General features: G+C 41.0%; 1 protein-coding gene across 5 annotated transcripts in view; it reads left to right on the plus strand.

Annotated features, from left to right (window-relative positions):
* Positions 1-22,958, plus strand: part of MAT1A (methionine adenosyltransferase 1A) — an 81,110-nt gene that overhangs the window by 4,176 nt on the left and 53,976 nt on the right. For 4 of the 5 annotated variants that reach the window (XR_010935912.1, XR_010935913.1, XM_067710370.1 and 1 more), the window contains exons 3-6: positions 1,001-1,102; positions 7,406-7,498; positions 10,822-10,878; positions 11,358-11,459. Coding sequence is in view for 3 of the 5 variants with exons in the window: in XM_067710370.1 (XP_067566471.1) it covers positions 1,001-1,102; positions 7,406-7,498; positions 10,822-10,878; positions 11,358-11,459 (354 nt within the window). In the remaining 2 variants the exon portion in view is untranslated. Of the gene's footprint in view, positions 1-1,000; positions 1,103-7,405; positions 7,499-10,821; positions 10,879-11,357; positions 11,460-13,846; positions 13,929-22,958 lie in introns of those variants that run through there. The other variant, XM_067710371.1, reaches the window with a different exon arrangement.

The raw sequence follows: 22,958 nt of genomic DNA on the forward strand, positions 1-22,958 counted from the left end.
GGCCATCTGTATGTCTTCTTTGGAGAAATGCCTATTTAGATCTTCTGCCCATTTTTTGATTGGGTTGTTTGTTTTTCTGATATTGAGCTATATGAGCTGTTCGTATAGTTTGGAGATTAATCCCTGTTGGTTGCATCGTTTGCAAATATTTTCTCCCATTCCATAGGTTGTCTTTTTGTTTATGGCTTCCTTTGCTGTGCAAAAGTTTTTAAGTTTAATCAGGTCCCATTTGTTTATTTTTGTTTTTATTTCCATTACTCTAGGAGATGGATCCAAAAAAGATATTGCTGTGATTTAGGTAAAAGAGTGTCCTGCCTATGTTTTGCTCTATAAGTTTTATAGTATCCAGTCTTACATTTAGCGCTTTAATCCATTTTGAGTTTATTTTTGTGTATGGTGCTAGAGAATGTTCTAATTTCATTCTTTTACAGGTAGCTGTCCAGTTTTCCCAGCACCACTTATTGAAGAGACTGTCTTTTCTCCATTAATTGACCATAGGTGCTTGGGTTTATTTCTGGGCCTTCTATCCTGTTCCATTGTGGATCTTCTTTTATAAAATTAGAGGAGTGAAATAATTGGTCCAGCTTCTTTGCTTTTTAAAAAAAGTTCAATATTATCATTTCTTTCTATTATAAAAATAGTATGTTTATTATTACAAAACTTAGATAACATGAAAAAGTAGAAAGAAGAAAATAAAGAAGACCTCTATTTAGATTCTTAGGTATTTTTAGGTATTCTAGTCTTTTTTCTACACATTTGCCTGGAGATTTTTTTTTTTACACAATTGTGATTGTATTTGCTGTGTAATTTTAATTTTGTGTTCTTTGTTGAAATAAAACACACATTTCCCCAAATTATTATACAGTTTCCAAATGGATAGACTATAATTTGCTTAATCCTTTCCCTACTGTTGGAGATTAAGATGCTGTTAAGATTGTTTTTACAGATTGTTTTATCTGTAATTAGTCACATGATGATTTTTTTTTTTAAACCATGTTAGAGACAAGAGGAAATGGCCCAGTTGGAGCAGGAAAGAGAATTAGCTGTGATGGAGCAGGAAATGATGGAGAGACTTAAAGCAGAGGAGTTCCTGTTTCAGCAGGTGAGACAAGAGAGTTGGTGATTGGAACTAGTGGAGTCACCCTTGGTGTGGTGCAACCCAGGTGTTGAAAAACTCATCTCTTGTGCTTAGATGTAGCTTTCTTATATCTTCATCTTTATGTCTGTATGTGGCTTCTTTACTGGAGAAGAAGCAGTGATGAGGTAGGAGGAAAACCCAGAGAGTCTGCTGTCACAGAAGCCAAGGGGACAGCGTCTCAATGAGACCTGAGTGGTCAACCATGTCTGTGGCTGGTTGAGTGGGAACAGAACTGCCAAGTCTCATTTAAGGCCACTGGTGACCTTGGTGGGAGCACCGAATGTGGGGTGGGGTAAAGCAGGGGAGATGGAGATGGTGAGTACAGGTAATGCTTTCAAGGAGATTTTCAGGGAAGGAGTTTTCTTTTGTTTATTTGTTTGGTTTTTTTAAGGAACTGAGTGGAGGGGAGTGGTTGATGTAAAGAAATAAAGGGGATGATTACTAGAGTCAACTTTTCATGGAGACCAGAGGAAATTGGCTCTGGAACACAGGTTAGGCGGGTGGAGGGGCCCTTCTTTGATTCTTTGATTCAAGGAAGGAGAGGACGGTGTTAGGTACATGTGGTGTGTAGATTTTGTGGCAAAAGTTGAAAGCAGTTTCTGTGTGACTGTTTCTCTTTTGTAAAGTAGGGACCCTGATCATCTGCCCAGAATGAGGTGGTAAGGTAGGAGGTGTGGGGAGAGTGGTGAAGGTTTGAAACAGTGGCTTTGGAGAGGTAGAGTTGACCAAGGAAACTTAGCATCCCTCGGTAGCACTGAATTCCCTGAGACCAAGCAGTCATAATGGGGCCTTTTGGTTTGGTTTTGTGATGATGTGATTTTCTCCACCTAGGGCTGGATATTTGAGTGAGGATGTGGAGGAGACAGACCTTTGACTGAAGTGAGTTTGGGTTAGCAGGATTGGGGAGGTAAAGATGTTGGTTTGAAAATGGTTGAAGAGGTGGGTCATGGAGTATAAACCAGAGAGGGGCAAGTTCTAGAGTGGCTTCTGGACTAATTTAATTTATGGAGCTCTTGTAAACCAAGTTGGAGCCACCCTATACTTCTGTCATATGGTACTTAACTCTAGAGTCTCAACTCCAGTTTACATATTATAAAAAGGGAAAGAAGCCTGTTATTTGGGTGTGTGGATAAAAAAGGAAAATGTAGACATGGGAACTAGCTTCTCTGTCTTGTCTCCCATCCTTGATACTGGGGTAGATCATTCTAGGCACCTTAGAAGGATATGGCTATTCTAAGCACCTTTACTGCTTCTGAGTCTCCATCTTTCAGTCATTTGGCTTATTTTTGTGGGGTGGTTGCACAGTGTTGAGTTGGATGTTAAATGACCATCCAAATGGGCAAGTGTCTGCTGCAGTCGCCCCAACTTTGAGTGAGGATCTGCCCTGCCTCTTCCAGCTCCTAGAGCTGGCATCTGTCCCCTGTCTATCAGAATAAGAACTTCTCAGCAGTTCTCCTTCCCTAAGATAGTTAGATCACAGATATGGAGATGTTTAATTTGCTTTGACTCATCTTCTTTACCTTACTTAAATAAAATTTGGCAATACTGGAACCCAAACGTCTTTCTAGCTGTATCAGTATGAAGCCATCCCCTGTGCATCAAACCCTAAGCATTGTATTGGGGGTGGAAGACATAGTGATATCCTGCAGAAGATGTGGTGGCCCATTAAAGAAGTGGATTGGTGGGCAGAGATAGATGAGAGGAGGAGAAGGGACGGGTAGACCAACAGATGAAGAGAAAGAGAGAGGCCTCTCCGTGTCCCCCGAGTCAAGTGAGCTGGAAGGTCCCGATTCTGGTCACCTGCCTGTTGGTTGCAAGAGCAGGTGTCCTCATAAATTCAAGGACTTGAAATTCCTTGAAATTTTAGGCATTCTCCAGCAAGCCTGGGTCCTTGTGAGCAGGGCAACATTTTTCTTGCTGTTTTCTGCTTAAGAGTTCATTTTGGAAGTACTGGCTTTTGTATTTGTTTGAATGTTTTTCTAATGGTTTGACACATGTGTGAAGAAAGCGATTGGGTTTCGAACATTTCCTGAAAATGTTAAGAAACCGGTTATGTTGACCAATGTGGTTGGTATTTAGCAACTGCACTTTGTGTTATTGTTGAGAGGTTAATTTCGCTTCCTCTACAAATATCTGAAAGCTGATTGAATGATAACGTTCCTGCATTTTGGCTACGTAGCCCATCACTTTTATCTTAGTGGGGATGATATAGGAATATGAAGAAATTACCTTTTGTGAATAAATATTAATCACTGTTTATTATCTCTTTGTAAAAATGTATTATTTTTTTAAAATGCGTTTAAAAATATAGTTTTAAAGTGCTCTTAATGGAATGAGCTTATATTAGGTTGTTTATGGGGTGGCACTGGACTGATGGTGAGAAATTATTTTCTAGCTGAGGTTGACAGACTCTTTCTGTAAAGGTGGATATTTTATGATTTTCAGGCCAAGAAGCAAAATTGAGGATGTTATGTAGGGATTATGGTATACTGTGTAGCTATAACAAGAGAGAAAATAAATTTCTACAAATGTTTTATTGGTGAAGTAAAAATTTAAAAAAATCAAATACAGTTTTTTCTGCAGTGTAGGCTTATTATTGAGAAGAATTACATTCCCTTTTTAAAGATAACGTTTCACTTAGTTGGAGTTCAAAGATAATGTTCCCTGTCATCAAAATGTATTGAAAATATGTATCTGTTAATGCTGATCTGTAATGAGATTTTATGTGTATCATCTTTGAAAAATGTCTTTTCCCTCATAGGTCCTGCCAAATATTGATATCAGTTCATGTGCCTATAATTTTGAGTGTATTCATCTCTTGGAAGGCGCTCGTAGAATTCTATTAGATTTTCCTCTTGATATTTGTCTTTTAGCCACTAGCTGGTAGGTTAATCCCTTCCAGTTGAAGGTTGGTGAAAACTTCTCAGTTACACAGTTAGATGGATTTTGAAATGTGGGAATTTCCTTTGCACTTACGTCAAGGCCTAAAAACACTCTGGAACTATAGTTTGAGCTTGGAAAATGTATCTGTCACAAATTTGTGTGGGAATGGAAATCCCGTTTCTGACAGCACTGGGAGTGTATAAAGCAGCTTGACATTGTGATTCAGAAAATTAGTTGTTGCTGAAATGACTTTCCTGCAGTGTAAGTTTTACATATGATGCTGTTTTGCCTTGTAGGCAACTTTTAGGTTAAATTGATTTAAAATCGTTACTAAGTCTGCAGCGGAAGCTAATTTCCAAAGCTATTTAATGTTTGATAATGGTAGTTGAAAATGGTCTTCTCATTAAGAAAAACGTCAGTCTTGTCCCTGAGCTCAAAAATTCACAATAAAACATTACCACTGTTGAGCCATGGAACTGTGGGGTGGTAGGGCAAGTCAAGATATATTCAGCTTCTATTTCTGACAGAAATTCACCAGAAATGATGCTTAAGTTCATAAGGGTAAATGAAGGTCACTGTTGACACTGTTACTGAACCAAACGGGTCTGCTCGCCCAACGCACAGCAAAGCCAAATCTATTGACAGTGGGTTCTAGTGAAGGAAAGTACAGAGTTTACTGCAGGGCGCCAAGCAAGGAAGTGGGAGACAAGCCTCGGATCCACTCCAACTGAGTCTTTGAGTGAGGGGTTTTCTTAAAGGGGAAGAGCAAAGAGGCTAGGATTAATCTTGTGATGTTTCTGTGACATTTCTTTGCTTTTTTTTTCATTGAAGTATAGTTGATTTACAATATTGTGTTAGTTTCAGGTGTATAGCAAAGTGGTTATATATACATATATATGTATATATCTGTGTTCTTTTTCATTCTATTTTGTTATAGTTTATTACGAGATATTGAATATAGTTCCCTGTGCTGTACAGTAAATCCTTGTTGTTTATTTTATATATGGTAGTGTGCATCTGTTAATCCCCTACTCCCAGTTTAATCCCCACCCCCTTTTGGTAATCATAAGTTTGTTTTCTATGTCTGTGAATCTGTTTCTGTTTTTTAAATAAGTTCATTTGTACTGTTTTTCAGTTTCCACATATAAGTGATATCATATGATACTTGTCTTTCTCTGACTTACTTCACTTAGTATGATAATCTCTAGGTCCATCCATGTTGCTGCAGCACTTCTGTTATATTTCTTAGTCATTGATTTTTTTCAGTCAGTGATGGATTTTTTCAGTCATTTTGAACTCAACATTGACTCCTTTGGAAGTCAGGTTGTCTCCAGTTTACAGTTCTCCAGCCAGGTGGTCCATGGCTTGCGGGGGGTCTGTTAGCTCATCTTGTCCTAGAGAAACAACCTGAGTTTGTACATTAATGATTATATCTATAATAGCAATTTTAGTACATTAACTATGCTATTGACAACAGTAATTTTAGTCATCTGACTCTGGTTGATTAGTGTTCAGTTAGCACAGGATTGAGGTCAGAGGGGACAAGAAAGGGAATAAAGTTTTGGAAAGAGAGATTAATCAGAAACTCAGTAAGGGAACTCAGCTTTAGGGGGGACTCGGTTTCAACACTGCTGGCTCAATAACACATGATAGAATCAGATATTTTCTGCAGAGTAGCTGCTGTTGAATCATAAAATGAGAACTCATAGGTTTTAAACACTATGTTTTCACCAACTTTGTAAATTTTGTCCAATTAAGCCTTTTTCTGTTCCATACACACTTTTATCACTGTTTGTTGTAACACATCTGAGCAGATGTCACATCTGGTTGTATTGAATTAATGTTCCTCAACGTCTTTGAAGATGTTCTTGCCTGTAGTACTGTTCATGAAGACTGTTCATAGTGGTTGATTTTTCAGTCACTGCAAACTCAACATTGACTCCTTTGATAAACAACAACTAAGCAGTGTTGGGAGTGTTTGTCTACTCATCAAGAGCCAGGGAAAACCACTCAGAACCCTTTGCCTTTGCCTTTAATTGACCATTGAGTTTGCTCCCCGTGTAATCGACTCTTTGAGCAGCGGTTCTCACCAAAAGGATAATAATCTTAAGTTTATGTTTTTTCTGGACATTGAATTCTCACTTGTTTTAATTGAATCACCATTGATAAATGTACTTCTTTGCTTGGCTAACAAAAGAGCCACTTGGGATCTTACTTTTGTTGCAGCCTCCATTTCATTTTTAATTTTTGTGAAGAAATCCTGCTCTCATGAAGTAATTCTGTTTTAAATTTCTTAATACTTCTGACCTTTGCATTCGTGTGAATTGAGAAGATCGTGATGAGTGCGTCCTCTGGTAATGCTGATATTTACTGTATTCTTTTAGTACAGTGTCGTTGCATGAGAAACACTGTCCTGTGCTGTTTAATCTGGTAATAAAGTAACCCACACTCCACTGTGTCTTAAAAGGACAACATTCAAAATCCACTTCTTTTCTTGTTTTGTTATGATGGGTAATGCACTGATAAAAAAAAAAAAAAAAAAAAAAGTCCCGGTATAGTGGTACCGTGGCACTCCAAACGCTGTGAGTTATAATGGTGTCACTGAACTTGCAGTGTGCTGAGCAGCAGTGCAAGGTAGTGAGAGTACCGCCTGTGGTCTCTGTTGCGTACACTCAGCTGTGCTGTCATGGGGCAGAAGCAGTCACACTAAATGAGTGAGCGTGAGCGTGGCAGTGTTTTAATAGAGCTTTATTTATAGACACTGACACTTGAATTTCATATAATTTTCATGTGCAATGAAATATTATTCTTTTGATATTATTCAACCATGAAAAATGTATAAAAACCATTCTTCACTCGTGGGCTGTACAAAAACAGGCGTTGGGTTAGGCTTGGTCCAAGGAGTTTAGTCTACCGACCCCCTGTTCTCGCGTGGCTAGGGTATATGTTGAGTTGGGACCAAATATGTTGTTGATCATCTCTGGTTTAAGATAATCTACTTAAAATGTTCTTATCTACTATTTTACAACCAAGGTTTGGCTATTTGAAGATCCATCTGTGCTTAAAGAGATTTTATCCAAAAAAAAAAAAAAAACCCACTGCAGTCTTATTTGTAGCTTCAGGAAGAACAGAGAAAACGACTTGATTTTGTACAAATAGTGCTTTTCTAAAATTAGCAATTAAGGAAGCTTCCTTTTTAATTTTCTACTAAAGGAAATATTTGTAAAAGCTAAAGTATTGGGTGGTTGTGACCATTTATTTTTGTAAGTTTCTGAAATTTAGGTGGGCATAAACTTAATTATCCTGGGACACTTTAGAGTAATAGAGTGAATTCCTTGCAATTGATCTGACTCTAATATGACTTATTTATTTCTGAATGTTCAGCAACAGTTGGCATTCCAGCTGGAGTTGGAAATGCAAGAAAAAGAGAGACAGAGAATAGAAGAACTGCAGAGAGCTCAAGAGCAACTTGAGAAGGTAATTTGAAGTTTTATAAATGTCTCTTTTATTCAAAACCTCTGAGAATCCTCAAACTGTTTCTTCCAGCTGTTATAGCAGGGGATTCATAGTCTAGAGACCACCCAGGAAGGTCTAATGTTGCCAGGAAGCCCTGGTCAACATTTTAGTCAAGAGATAGTTGTTCCTAATTATGGTAGCTGATACTGAAGTTCTTTGTAGTATTGGGGGTATTCTGATCTCTGAGGCAATAGTTTGTTTCTTTTCTTAATGTTAGATGTATTACCAACAATACTTTACATTTAAAACTATGTTTGGGGGACTTTCCTGGTGGCACAGTGGTTAAGAATCCGCCTGCCATAGCAGGGGACATGGGTTCAATCCCTGGTCCAGGAAGATCCCATATGCCGTGGAGCAACTAAGCCCGTGCACTGCAACTACTGAGCCTGCGCTCTAGAGCCCGTGAGCCACACTGCTGAGCCCACATGCCGCAGCTACTGAAGCCCATGCACTTAGAGCCTGTGCTCCACAACAAGAGAAGCCACCACAATGAGAAGCCTGCGCACTGCAATGAAGAGTAACCCCTGCTTGCCACAACTAGAGAAAGCCCGTGTGCAGCAACGAAGACCCAACGCAGCCAAAAATATATATATATGTATGTTTTTATTTGGATTTTTCATGTCTTTCTTTAAATAAACTATTCAGTAACTTATGTCAAAAAAGTCCATCTCCATTGACTGTGTCTGTGTTTTTTTTAATAAGTTTATTTTATTATTTTATTTTTTTGGCTGCATTGGGTCTTCATTGCTGCGCGTGGGCTTTTCTCTGGTTGCGGTGTGTGGGCTTCTCATTGCAGTGGCTTCTCTTGTTTGTGGAGCACGGGCTTCAGTAGTTGTGGCATGTGGGCTCGGTAGTTGTGGTACACAGGCTTAGTTGTTCCGCAGCATGTGGGATCTTGGACCAGGGCTCGAACCTGTGTCCCCTGCATTGGCAGGCGGATTCTTAACCACTGTGCCACCAGGGAAGCCCCCAGACTGTGTCTGTCTTATGTCAAGCCTCTTGCTTGGCTAATGTTTCCTTGTATCCGAAAAGTATGTGTCGTATAGACCAAACTTCTGCATGACTGAGTTATACTTTTCAACTGGATATTTCATATTGTATGCTTATAGCTAGTATCTGTTACTCAAATGTTACTCCTCTATTTATTCCGAAATTAAAATTTTAAAAAGAAGCAGGTTTTGTAGAAGATGTTTATTAATGGCTTAGATGAAATCATCATTATTTAAAGCAATTTTAAAAAGTAGGAAGGGTAAATTAAATTTTTTTAAAAGATGAGATTATTTAATTAGTTAATTTTTTAACTCTTGAGATAAATTCAATTCTTTTCTTCTTGTCAATGTACTATGCTCTTCATTCTGTAATAAGAGATTAATCTACTAAGAATTGTTCTTGACAAAGTGAAATCATTTAGTCCTGTTGTAGCCCAAGTGTCAGAAAACTACTTTTGTGAGTCAAAAAGATGAGATTTTAAAAGGATAAATTCAAACCTCTATACATAGTTTTAAAAAACACCGATGCTGATCTATCTTTGTCTGAATATGGTAGGACACATGGATACCCATGCATGCACACACACGTAAATGCATACCCCCTTCCTCTTCAGTTAAGATTCCGTGATTGCAAAAGAAAGAAGAACCAGAATACATCAAGAAGACGGTGATCAAAATAATAAGAGAATTGAAAGTATTTTTTATTGAGATGCCTGATAGCTATATCTGAGTGCTGGGAAGTCTGTGATTTATAGAAGGGATTGGCTCCAGAGGGTCCCATTCATGTTACTCTATGGCCATTACCAGACTATGTGACCAGAGCCACTGTAGCTTTAATAAGTCATGTTCCTACTGGCTTATCGCCCCTCTCTTCCCTGCAACATGCTGCTGCTTGACCCCTTGCTCAGAGACAAATTCACCCATGTCTTTTTGTCCTCGCCTTTTTATGGCTTCAGAGACATAACTTAAACTATCAGTTGCAAAAGGAAGTTTATTGGAAGGATCCTGGGTTGAAGAAAGGGTTTTACAACTAAACTGTGAAGGGCTCTGGTTGAGTTGGGTCTTCCAGACCTTTGGGAGCAAGAGAATCAGTGCTGCCAGGGCTCTTACCTCTGCTGTTGTCTCTCACTGTGGCCTGGTTTGCTGCACATGGGTGAGGATCACGATCCTTAATAGTTCCTGGGTCTTGTAATGTGGCTCCTACTGTCTGAGAGGAATAGATTCCTTTCTTTTCGGTTAAGAAAAGAATCTTGGGGAAGGATTCTGACTGGCTTAGTTTGTGTCAAGTATCCATCCCTTGGCTGGGCAACAGAGTCCTGTGAGAATATATGCTTTCACACCAGAGCCATGTGGTTGTGGGATAAGACATGCCCAGGAGAAGGGAATGATCTTGAGAAAGCCATATATGTACGATATATGTCCCCAATAATCAGGGTGACTGTATGTGATCACAAGATCACTAATCTTTTTTTTTTTTTTTTTTGCGGTACGGGGGCCTCTCACTGTTGTGGCCTCTCCCGTTGCGGAGCACAGGCTCTGGACGCGCAGGCTCAGCGGCCATGGCTCACGGGCCCAGCCGCTCCGTGGCATGTGGGATCTTCCCGGACCGGGGCACGAACCCGTGTCCCCTGCATCGGCAGGTGGACTCTCAACCACTGCGCCACCAGGGAAGCCCGATCACTAATCTTTGAACAGTTGAAATGAATCAGCTCAGGAGCAGTTAAGTCAGCCTGCTGCCTTAGAGTGAAAAGATAGAGGCCACAGCAAGGTTTGGCTTGGTTAGCAGATTCTACGTTTTCACATTCAGAAAGCAGTCGCCCATGTGTTCAGAGCATTATAGAGGGCATTGTCCAGGTACTGTGGAGAGGTGTCATGTATTGGATAGTGCCTTGGGCCAGATTAATTCCCTCAGAAATATTTGCTTCTTTTTTACTATGTATAAAATTCTACATAACTGTCAGTTCTTTCAAAATCTCGTATTCTAAGAGTTTATTAAAATTATTATTTTGTCACTTTTCAAATTTGCTAGTAATTTGGCTTCAGGGTTAGTGAAATAGTTAGCCTTTTTCATTTTTTAAAAAGTTCTATTTAATTATAGACAGAACATCGTAGTCACCTCTTAATAGAGTATTAAATGAGACTATCTGCAGTTTTGTATTCACATTGCTCCTTTGAGGGACAGCATTTTTGCTGTTAAATTGATCATAATGTAAAAATAAAATGCTTGAAAATTAAACATGGAATCAAAATAAAAAGTATATTAAAAGTATTTTTCTTCATTTTTTTGTATTATAGGAGTTGAGAATGAATATGGAAAGTATAGCTAAGGGTGAAGATATTTCACATGGAGAGGTGAGAAGAAAAAGTTACTCTATATTATGGGAAATGAATAAGTATCCTGGAATGTAAAGCTTAATTTTGATGCATTAATAGCTAAATTTTTAATAAGGAGATTATCAAAACTGATAGTCCAAATACATAGTCTAGTAATAACAAGTCACAAATATGACGTGCTTTAAAGCAAAATCTCCAAGTGGGTAGAACTGGGAGATTCGGGTTGTTTGGTATTTTTAAAAACCAGAATATTGTGAGATTATTGACCACATGATTACATGCAATGATATGTTTTAAATTTCTGATGTATTTTTTTAAACACGTTTTTGCGTTTATTCCTGGAATTCTCTTGTCATTAACAGGTATTGGTTCGTTCCATTAACTGACAGTGTTGAATTTTGATGTTGTAATACAGAAGTGTCTTAGCAAAACTGAAAGCAAATTAATGTATTAATCTCAAAATCATTTGAAAGTGAAAATGAGCTCTGTGATTGTAGGATGAAGCCGACTCAGGCAGAACACTAGCTGAAATTAGTGATCGATATGGAGCGCCGAACTTGAGCAGGGTGGAAGAACTTGATGAACCGATGCTATCGGATGTGAGTATCCGTAGGAAAGTGTTTTGTGAAAAGCAGATTTTTTTTTTTTTTTACTTTGGGAGAGCCTAGTGTATCTCAGGCCAAGGTTGGATGGCAAAATGGGCCTTTTGTTTCATAGAAAGAAAACCAGTGTTCTGGGTGCTGACTTATCCCTAATTTGCCTTCTGCCCTTCTGTGCACTGTGCTACTGGCCCTGAGGGTGAGAGTGGGCACTTGTCTGGCTCCACACAAATGTGTGGGCACTGATGGGGAGGTCACTGGGCATTAATGTGGATGGAGCAGTGTGCCCTCCTGTGTAGAGGGTGATATGTATATTTGGAAATGAGCCTTTGAAAATTTCAAAATCTCTTCAAAATACGTATTTAGAATCGTGGTGAAATACATAATCTTTCAATTAAATTTTGGGGGCCAACATTTTGGTTCTCAGTAGCAAACCGTGGAGCCAAGTAAATATCCTAATGAGGGTGCATGCTTTTAAAGTATATAAGTCCATTTGCTTATTTAATAAACATATAGTGTTTCCTATGCACCACATAAACTGTGCCCGATGCTTTTATGACCGAAAACAGGTCCTTCTTGACCTTGTCTAGGGAAGAAACAGACAACTGGACAAGCAGTTGATAGTCATTGTTAGAGTGAGCAGGTAATGTCTGGTCCAGAGCATTATGCTTGGAGAGCGAGAGGAGGGGCTGTTGCTAACAGGCCCATCAGCATCTGTAACCCGGGACTGCCCTGGCAGAGGGCTGCACTGAGTCACCTGCATCAGTGGGCACTGACAAAGCGGGACAGCCACCCAGTTGAGGACCCTTGGTCAGGGAAGGCTTCCTGGAGGAAGTCAGCTTTGTCACTCAGTGGTGGGATGGGAGGCTGGGGAGGGGAGAAGAGAGAGTGGGAGATAGGGAGATATCAGAGCTGAGGCAGTGGAGAGCAGGGGCCAGACCATGAAAAGACTTGTAATCTGTGCTCAGGACGTTTATATTTTATCCTAAAGGCAGTGGAGGCCAACATCAGAACTGTGTTTTAGGAAGGCCATCTGGCTATAGCGTGTAGAAGAGAATGGAGTGATCGATTTGAGGAGACCCACCAGGAGGCTATTTGTAATCTACAGAGGGATGGCACTGATGGCCTGAAGTAGTGAGTGGTGTTTTTAAGAGCTGTTCAGAAAGTGGAGCCGGGAGGATTTGGTGCTAATCAGTCAGTGGATACATTTTTGTTTAATGGCTGCTGTGTTTTGGTGCCATGCAGGGAGCTAGAAAATACCAGTGAACAAAACAGATAGGGTTTCTGCCCTTTGGGGACCATGGGCCAGCGGGGCAGGTGGTCTGAGAGGACAGAGCAGGGAAACCTGACCTAGCCTGGGTGAGTCTTCTCCAGGAAATGATGTTTAAGGAGTTAGCCTGAGATGAGCCCAGTGGATGGAGAGAGCAAGATACTTTCAAGGAATGCACATAGTCCAGTATTTTGGCTGAGTTGAATGGAGCTAGGAGAATGGTGTGATTTGAAGCTGGAGAAGTGGATAAAGGCCAGATCACACTGGGCTCTGTGTGTCCTCTTAAGGATTTTGGACTTATGTGCAGTGGGAGTCATTGAAAGGGTTTATGTAAGGATTAGATATGTGTTTTTAGAAGGTGGAGAAAGGATCTGAGTGGACAGGAGTGGAAACAGGAGACCACTTAGGAGGTTATCACAGTCATCCAGATGCAAGATGACCAGGGCTAGGACCAGACAGCAGAGATGGGGACAGCTGAGTGGATTTGATATCAGCTGGGAAGATAAGGGAGAGAAAGAAATTAAGGATGAAGCCCAGATTTCTGCCTTGGGCAACTGAACTCTTCACCATTTTTTGAGCTTTACCATTCGTTAAATTGAGGAACATATGAAGAGAAAGTAAGTTTTGTGAAAATGATGTCTTCAGTTGTGGACATGTTGATTTCAGGTCACTCTGAGGTATGCAGGTGAAAATGGCCAAAGACCCCTTGAAGTATGTTATGGGTCTGGAGGAAGGAGAGAGGTCCAGGCAGGAGAGATGAATTCAGCAGTCATCAGCATATATGCTAAGTGAAGCTAGGAGAGTGAGTCAGGTTACCTGGCTCACAAGAGAAATTTCAACATTTAAGGGATGCGTACAGGACCCCTGCAAGAAGGATACGGATAACAATAAGAGAGAATAGCAAGAGAAGTAGAAGAAAGGATGGGTTGATAAATACATTGAGAACACAGTTAAATTATTATTATATTGACTTCAGATTTTATTTGAAATAATCTGAAACTATCAAAAAGCTTCATTTACATAGTCACATAGAAGTTACCTAAGCGTAAATTTTCTATGGCTTGTACATTTCACAGTTCTAGTTGTATTTTAAAACATATTTACTTTTTGTTTTTAGGTTGCATTAAACATTGATCAAGATTTATAGGATCAACCAACCAAAGAACAATAAATTTTTCTTCTTCTTTCAAGTTTCAAAATAGGAGGTCGCCAATTGTTTTTTTCCCTCCAAACTTGAACTCTGCTTTTCCTCCCTCTAAAGACAGCTTTATAAATGGGCTTCAAGAGTGGCCTTAAAATACTGTTTTGATTACTTGTATGACACCATTTTGATTACTTGTGTGATGCCAGTGAGAGAACAGGAGAGAGTGTTTCCCAAAGCAACGAAAAGGGGCAAATGGGAGACAAGCTGAAAAGAATGTGTGCATCTATGTGAGAACAAGATTTCCTGAGTTGAAAGTTACTGGTTCTATGAGAAGTGAAAGGGGCTGCCACTGTGTAGAGCTCAGGAATTGTCAACATGCTTTAGATATGGTGGTTCCTCCTGGGAGTGCACTGCAAAGATTCCCCCAGTTTGCTGGGGAGTGATGCTTTGTAGTACCACTTAATCCATGCTTATTGATGGGGCTGGGATGGGGAGGGATGCAACAGTCCCAGGGACAGGGTAGCATTGTTTTTTCTGGAACAGTCACTGGGCAGAGGCCCTGTGCTGCTGTTGAAAGGAAGATCTTAGTGGACACAGGCCGTGCAAGGTGCTTCCTTCAGGGGATGCTGGGTGGTCTGTGGACCTTGACTGCACTCTTGGCCTCCTGGAGGTTTCAGGTCTAACTTTGAGCTTTAGGGAGAATTTTGCTTCTTTTATAAAATTCTTCCAAACCTAAGTCTATGTTATGAGTCCTTTCTGTTCTTTAAGGAATGGTGGAAGCATAAATGCCAGGAAGAGGCTTCTTTAAAAAAAAAAGAATTCTGTTTTTGGTTATAACATAACCTTTCCCGAGGCAGTGAGAACAGAACAGCCTAGTTGCTTAAGTGGGAAAAGAAAAAAGAAAAAAAAAATGGGAAAAAAAGTCTATTTAATTAAAAGAAATGGGGCTTCCCTGGTGGCACAGTGGTTGAGAGTCCACCTGCCGATGCAGGGGACGCAGGTTCGTGCCCTGGTCCGGGAAGATCCCACATGACGCAGAGCGGCTGGGCCCGTGAGCCATGGCCTCTGAGCCTGTGCCTCCGGAGCCTGTGCTCCGCAACGGGAGAGGCCACAACAGTGAGAGGCCCGCGTACCGCCAGAAAAAAAAAAAAAAAAAATTGAAATGTTATATCAGTTCTGTACATTTTCTAACAAGGTTTTTTTTTAATTTTTATAAATTTATTTATTTTTGGCTGCGTTGGGTCTTCATTGCTGCACACGGGCTTTTCTCTAGTGTAGCGAGCAAGGGCTACTCTACGTTGTGGGCAGGCTTCTCATTGTGGTGGCTTCTCTTGCTGCGGAGCATGGGCTCTAGGCGTGCAGGCTCAGAAGTTGTGGCTCACGGGCTCTAGAGCACAGGCTCAGTAGTTGTGGTGCACGGGCTTAGTTGCTCCGCAGCATGTGGGATCTTCCCGGACCAGGGCTTGAACCCGTGTCCCCTGCATTGGCAGGTGGATTCTTAACCACTGCGCCACCCGGGAAACCCAGTTCTCTACATTTTTTTTAATACATCTTTATTGGAGTATAATTGCTTCACAGTACCATGTTAGTTTCTGTTGCACAACAAAGTGAATCAGCCATATGCATACATATGTCCCCATATCCCCTCCCTCTTGAGCCTCCCTCCCATCCTCCCTATCCCACCTCTCTAGGTCACCGCAAAGCACCGAGCTGATCTCCCTGTACTATGCTGCTGCTTCCCACCAGCCAATTATTTTACATTCAGTAGTGTATATATGTCGATGCTACTCTCACTTCGCCCCAGCTACGCCCTCACACCCCATGTCCTCAAGTCCATTCTCTATGTCTACATCTTTATTCCTGCCCTGCAACTTGGTTCATCAGTACCTTTTTTTTTATATATTCCATATATATGCGTTAGCATATGGTATTTGGTTTTCTCTTTCTGACTTACTTCCCTCTGTATGTCAGACTCTATGTCCATCCACCTCACTACAAATAACTCGATTTCATTTCTTTCTATGGCTGAGTAATATTCCATTGTATATATGTGCCACATCTTCTTTATCCATTCATCAGTCGATGGAGATTTAGGTTGCTTCCATGACCTGGCTATTGTAAATATTGCTGCAATGAACATTGTGGTGCATGTCCCTTTTTGAGTTATGGTTTTCTCAGGGTATATGCCCAGTAGTGGGATTGCTGGGTCATATGGTAGTTCTATTTTTAGCTTTTTAAGGAACCTCCATACTGTTTTCCATAGTGGTTGTATCAATTTACATCCCCACCAACAGTGCAGGAGGTTTCCCTTTTCACCACACCCTTTCCAGCATTTATTGTTTCTAGCTTTTTTGATAATGGCCATTCTGACCAGTGTGAAGTGATGCCTCATTGTAGTTTTGATTTGCATTTCTCTAATAGTGATGTTGAGCATCTTTTCATGTGCCTCTTGGCCATCTGTATGTCTTCTTGGTGAAATGTCTATTTAGGTCTTCCACCCATTTTTTAACTGGATTGTTTGTTTGTTTTTGATATTGAGCTCCATGAGCTGTTTGTATATTTTAGAGATTAATCCTTTGTTGTTTCATTTGCAAATATTTTCTCCCATTCTGAGGGTTGTCTTTTTGTCTTGTTTATGGCTTCCTTTGCTGTGCAAAAGCTTTTAAGTTTAATTAAGTCCCATTTGTTTATTTTTGTTTTTATGTGTTACTCTAGGAGGTGGGTCAAAAAAGATCTTGCTGTGGTTTAAGTCAAAGAGTGATTTTTCCTTTGTTTTCCTCCAAGAGTTTTATAGTGTCTGGTCTTACATTTAGGTCTCTAATCCATTTTGAGTTTATTTTTGTATATGGTGTTAGGTAGTGTTCTAATTTCATTCTTTTACATGTAGCTGTCCAGTTTTCCCAACACTAATTATTGAAGAGGTTGTCTTTTCTCCATTGTATGTTCTTGCTCCTTTGTCATAAATTAGGTGCCCATATGTGCATGGGTTTATCTCTGGGCATTCTATCCTGTACTGTTGATCTATATTTCTGTTTTTGTGCCAGTAACATACTGTCTTGATTACTGTAGCTTTGTGGTATAGTTTGAAGTCAGGGAGCCTGATTCCTTCAACTCTGTTTTTCTTTCTCAAGATTGCTTTGACTATTCGGTGTCTTTTGTGTTTCCATACGAATTGTAAGTTTTTTTGTTTTAGATCTGTGAAGAATGCCATTGGTAGTTTGATAGGGATTGCATTGAATCTGTAGATTGCTTTTGGCAGTATAGTCATTTTCACAATATTGATTCTTCCAATCCAAGAACGTGGTATATCTCTCCATCTTTTTATGTCATCTTTGATTTCTTTCATCAGTGTTTTATACTTTTCTGAGTACAAGTCTTTGGCCTCCTTAGGCTGGTTTATTCCTAGGTATTTTATTCTTTTTGTTACAATGGTATATGGGAGTGTTTCCTTAATTTCTCTTTCTGATTTTTCGTTGGTGTATAGGAATGCAAGAGATTTCTGTGCATTAATTTTGTATCCTGCAGCCTTACCAAATTTATTGATTAGTTCTAGTAGTTTTCTGGTGGCATCTTTAAGATTTTCTATGTATAGTATCATGTCATCAGGAAATAGTGACGGTTTTACTTCTTCTTTTCCAGTTTGTATTCCTTTTATTTCTTTTTCTTCTCTGATTGCCGTGGCTAGGACTTCCAAAACTATGTTGAATAAGAGTGGCAAGAGTGGACCTCCTTGTCTTGTTCCTGATCCTAGTGGAAATGCTTTCAGTTTTTCACCATTGAGTATGATGTTTGCTGTGGGTTTGTCATATATGGCCTTTATTATGTTGAGGTAGGTTCCCTCTGTGCCCATTTTCTGGAGAGTTTTTATCATAAATGGGTGTTGAATTTTGTTAAAAGCTTTTTTCTGCATCTATTGAGATGATCATATGGGTTTTATTCCTTAATTTGTTAATATGGTGTATCACATTGATTGATTTGCATATATTGAAGAATCTTTGCATCCCTGGGATAAATCCCACTTGATCATGGTGTATGATCCTTTCATTGTGCTGTTGGGTTCTGTTTGCTAGTATTTTGTTCAGGACTTTTGCATCTATGTTCATCAGTGAAATTGGTCTGTAATTTTCTTTTTTTTGTGATACCATTTTCTGGTTTTTGTATCAGGGTGATGATAGTGGCTTCATAGAATGAATTTGGCAGTGTTTCTCCGTCTGCAATTTTTTGGAAGAGTTTGCAAAGGACTGGTGTTAGCTCTTCTCTAAATGTTTGATAGAATTCGCTTGTGAAGCCATCTGGTCCTGGGCTTTTGTTTGTGGGAGATTTTTAATTACGGTTTCAGTTTCCTTACTTGTGATATGTCTGTTTATATTTTCTAATTCTTCCTGGTTCATTCTTGGAAAATTGTACCTTTCCAAGAATTTGTCCATTTCTTCCTGGTTGTCCATTTTATTGGCATATAGTTGTTTGTAGTAGTCTCTTATAATCCTTTGTATTTCTGCAGTGTCAGTTGTGATTCCTCCTTTTTCATTTGCGTCCTCTCCCATTTTTTCTTGATGCGTCTGGCTAAGGGTTTATCAGTTTTGTTTATCTTGTCAAAGAACCAGCTTTTAGTTTTATTGATTTTGGCTATTGTTTTCTTCGTTTCTATTTCATTTATTTCTGCTGTGATCTTTATGATTTCTTTCCTTCTACTGACTTTGGGGTTTTTTTGTTCTTCTTTCTCTAGTTGTTTTAAGTGTAGGGTTAGATTGTTTATTTGAGATTTTTCTTGTTTCTTGAGGTGAGATTGAATTGCTCTAAACTTCTCTCTTAGAACTGCTTTTGTTGTGTCCCATAGTTTTTGGGTCGTCGTGTTTTCATTGTCATTTGTTTCTATGTAGTTTTTAATTTCTTCTTTGATTTCTTCAGTGATGTCTTGGTTATTTTGTAGCACACTATTTAGCCTCCACGTATTTTTGTTTTTTACAGTTTTTTCCCCCTGTAATTGATTTCCAATCTCATAGCGTCGTGGTCAGAAAGGATGCTTGTTACAGTTTCAGTTTTCTTAAATTTTCTGAGGCTTGATTTGTGACCCAAGATGTGATCTCTCCTGGAGAATGTTCCATGTGCACTTGAGAAGAGAGTGTATTCTGCCACTTTTGGGTGGAATATTCTATAAATATCAATTAAATCTATCTGGTCTACTGTGTCATTTAAAGCTTGTGTTTCCTTATTTATTTTCTGTTTGGATGATCTGTCCGTTGGTGTAAGTGGGATGTTAAAGTCCCCTACTATTATTGTGTTACCGTCGATTCCTCCTTTCATGTTGTTAGCATTTGCCTTATGTATTGAGGTGCTCCTATGTTGGGTGCATAAACATTTATAATTGTTATATCTTCTTCTTGGATTGATCCTTTGATCATTATGTAGTGTCCCTCCTTATCTCTTATAACTGTCTTTATTTTAAAGTCTATTTTATCTGATAGGAGTATTGCTACTCCAGCTTTCTTTTGATTTCCATTTGCATGGAATATCTTTTTCCATCCCTTCACTTGCAGTCTGTATGTGTCCCTAGGTCTGAAGTGGGTCTCTTGTAGACAGCATATATATGGGTCTTGTTTTTGTATCCATTCAACCAGTCTGTGTCTTTTGGTTGGGGCATTTAATCCATTTACATTCAAGGTTATTAGCAATATGTAATTTTTTTTTTTTTTACCATTTTCTTAATTGTTTTGGGGGTTTTATTGTGGGTCTTTTTCTTCTCTTGTGTTTCCTGCTTAGAGAAGTTTCTTTAGCATTTGTTGTAAAGCTGGTTTGGTGGTGCTGAATTCTCTTAACTTTTGTTTGTCTGAAAAGCTTTTGACTTCTCCATGGAATCTGAATGAGATCCTTGCTGGGTAGAGTAATCTTGGTTGTAGGTTTTTCTCTCTCATCACTTTATGTATATCCTGCCACTCTCTTCTGGCCTGCAGAGTTTCCACTGAAAAATCAGCTGATAACCTTATGGGGATTCCTTTGTATGTTATTTTTTGTTTTTCCCTTGCTGCTTTTAATATTTTTTTCTTTGAATTTAATTTTTATTAGTTTGATTATTATGTGTCTTGGTGTGTTTTTCCTAGGGTTTATGCTGTATGGGACTCTCTGTGCTTCCTGGACTTGGGTGACTATTCCCTTTCCCATATTAGGGACATTTTCGACTATAATCTCTTCAAATATTTTCTCAGACCCTTTCTTTTTCTCTTCTTCTTCTGGGACCCCATAATTCGAATGTTGCTGCATTTAGTGTTGTCCCAGAGGTCTCTGAGATTGTCCTCAATTCTTTTCATTCTTTCTTCTGCTCCTTGGCAGTTATTTCCACCATTCTGTCTTCCAGCTCATTTATTTGTTCTCCTGCCTCAGTTATTCTGTTATTGATTCCTTCTAGTGTATTTTTCATTTCAGTTATTGTATTGTTCATCTCTGTTTGTTCTTTAGTTCTTCTAGATTTTTGTTAAGATTTCTTGTATTTATTGTCTAGATTTCTAGTGTTTTCTCAATCTGTGCTTCCATTCTGTTTCTGAGATTCTGGATCATCTTTACTGTCATTACTCTGCATTCTTTTTCAGGTAGACTGTCTATTTCCTCTTCATTTACTTAGTCTTGTAGGTTTTTCCCTTGCTCCTTCCTCTGTGACATTTTGTTTTGCCGTCTCATTTTTTTTTTTTTTTATGAGTGGGGTTGTGTTCCTGTCTTACTGGTTGTTTGGCCTGAGGCTTCCAACACTGGAGTTTGTAGGCTTTTGGGTAGAGCTGGGTCTTGGTGCTGAGATGAGGAACTCTGTGAGACCTCAGTCCTATGAATATTCCCTGGGGTCTGAGATTCTCTGTTAGTCCAGTGGTTCAGACTTGGAGCTCCCGCTTCAGGAGCTTCCGCCTGACCGTAGGCTCGTGAATCAAGATCCCGCAAGCCATGTGGGGCAGCCAAAAAAAAAAAAAGAGCAATGACAAAGTAAAAAATAAAATTAGACTAGGAAACTAACAGATATGTGAGAAAAAATGTAAAAATAAAAATACAGATGAATCAGCAACTGGAAGGTACATCAGTACCACAACAGTAAAAAAAAGAGCAGGAAGGAAAAGAAAAAAAAAACAAAAAACAAAAAACCAAGGGCAGGGTGGTGGGGGAAGGCCTTGGCTGTGGAGGGTGGGGCCTAAGCAAGGGCAAGGTTTGTGCAGTGGGTGGGGCCAGTGCTCAGCACCCACAGGGCTGGAAAGGGTCCTGGGAGCTATGGGTGGTGGGGCTTAGGCTGAAGGGACAGAAGGGACCCAGGCGTGCCTGCTCTCGAGGGCAGGGGACCTCACCTGGGAGCCCAGCAGGCTTCCTGGGCTCAAATGGGTGGGGCAAATGCCCTCCTCTCCTCTCCTGCTCCTCTGGTCTGGGGTCTGGGAGGGCCCCTCCTGCCTTCCTCTCCTGATCACCAGCACCCCCCCCCCACCCCCACTTCCTGCCTATGCCCCCAGGACCAGTGCGGCTGGGGCGGGGAGGGAGGCCTTGGAGGGCAGGGGACTGGCCTGGGATCTCCTTAGGCTCTCCATGCCTGAGTGGGTGGGGCAATTGCTCCTCTCCTGCTCCTCCCAGAGGGCCCCTCCTGCCTGCCTCTCCTGGTCTCCCCACCTCCGTCCTATGCCCCCAAGGACCCATGTAGCCTGGAGGGGTGTTTGGAGGGCGGGGGATTGGCCTGGGAGCTCAGCAGGCTCCCTGGGCCCAAGTGGGCAGGGCAGTGGCCCTCTGCTCCTTTCCCACTCCTCCTGAGGGCCCTTCCTGCCTGCCTCTCCTGATCTCCCTGGCCTCCCTCCTATGCCCCCAGGACCCATGCAGCCTGGAGGGGGCTTTGGAGGTGGGGGAAGCAGCTTGGGAGCTCAGCAGACTCCTCGGCCTGAGTGGCCAGGAAATCGCCCTCTGCTCCTTTCTTGCTCTTCCCGGAGAGTCCCTCCCACCTGCTTCTCCTGATCTCCCCAGCCTCAGGGGTGCTGATCTTGTCTGGCGTCCACTTCTCCTCCCCTCTGGGTCCCCCTGCGTCCTACCGGTTCACTCTGGGCTTCCTCCTGTCTCCTTGGGATTCAGAGTTCCCCACCAGCAGCCGGCAGGCACCCTAGTTGAGGAGAGACACTAACTCCGTGTCTTCCCATACTGCCATCTTGACTCCTCTCCAGTTCTGTACATTTTTGAGAAAAAAGTCTCAGGTGCCCTGGAGAGATGACTTATGTGTCAGTCTACCAGGCACTGTGCCCCCAACATGGATGCCCTGCATTCACTTCACCCAGGTAGGAGTGTCAAAGGCAGCAAGAGAGTGTCCTTCAAGGCCTCATTCTCAGCCCATGTGGTACCATTGTGGAGGGCTAGGTGTGGAAGGGAAGGCTCAGAGGGCATCTTGGGCTCAGCACAGCCCGTGCTGGTCTGCGAAGGATGCAGTCTGGCTCTGGGATTTGACAGCAAGAGTCTCTGAGTGTTAGCCAGCACTCAGAGAGTTAGTGACTCTTGAGGCATTGTGATTCTGGGCAGAGGGTAGGTAGTCTTGTATGAAGAGCTCCCAGCCAGAACTGGGCATAAGAGTGAGGAGGTGGAATGGAGTAAGAAAGGAGATGAAACATGTTCAACCTCTGTCTGGAGAGAGAGCGCTCGTGAGGATTTAGCTGGTGATCAGGGTGCCTGGGAAGAGGCTCCTATGCCCCCAAGGAGATAACTCACAGATAGAGCAGATGCCCACTGCCTGCTGGGACTGGGGCAAGCCTGTTGTTTTCGGGCAGACACCTATGCTGAGTCTGGATCTAGGCCTTAGCGTTTTTGGCCATTGGCAGCAAGACTTATTTTAGACCCACCCAAACGACGGGGTGGGATGGCTCCTGCTCTGGCGGGCCTTTCTGTAGCTGGGTGGCATCCTGGTCTTAGCTGAGGTATTCTGGATTTCCCTGTGGATCTGGTTCTTGTGGAAGGCAAGGATAACAGAAGGGGAGGAAGAAATGGATGAAAGAATGGAGAGACCTAAAGGATCTAAACATAGGTAGTTAAACTACATTTCTCACTGCAAAAGGTGAGACAGAACAAACCATCAAAATACAGGTGCACC

This window comes from Pseudorca crassidens, chromosome 16 (genome assembly GCF_039906515.1).
Source record: "Pseudorca crassidens isolate mPseCra1 chromosome 16, mPseCra1.hap1, whole genome shotgun sequence".
NCBI lineage: Eukaryota > Metazoa > Chordata > Mammalia > Artiodactyla > Delphinidae > Pseudorca > Pseudorca crassidens.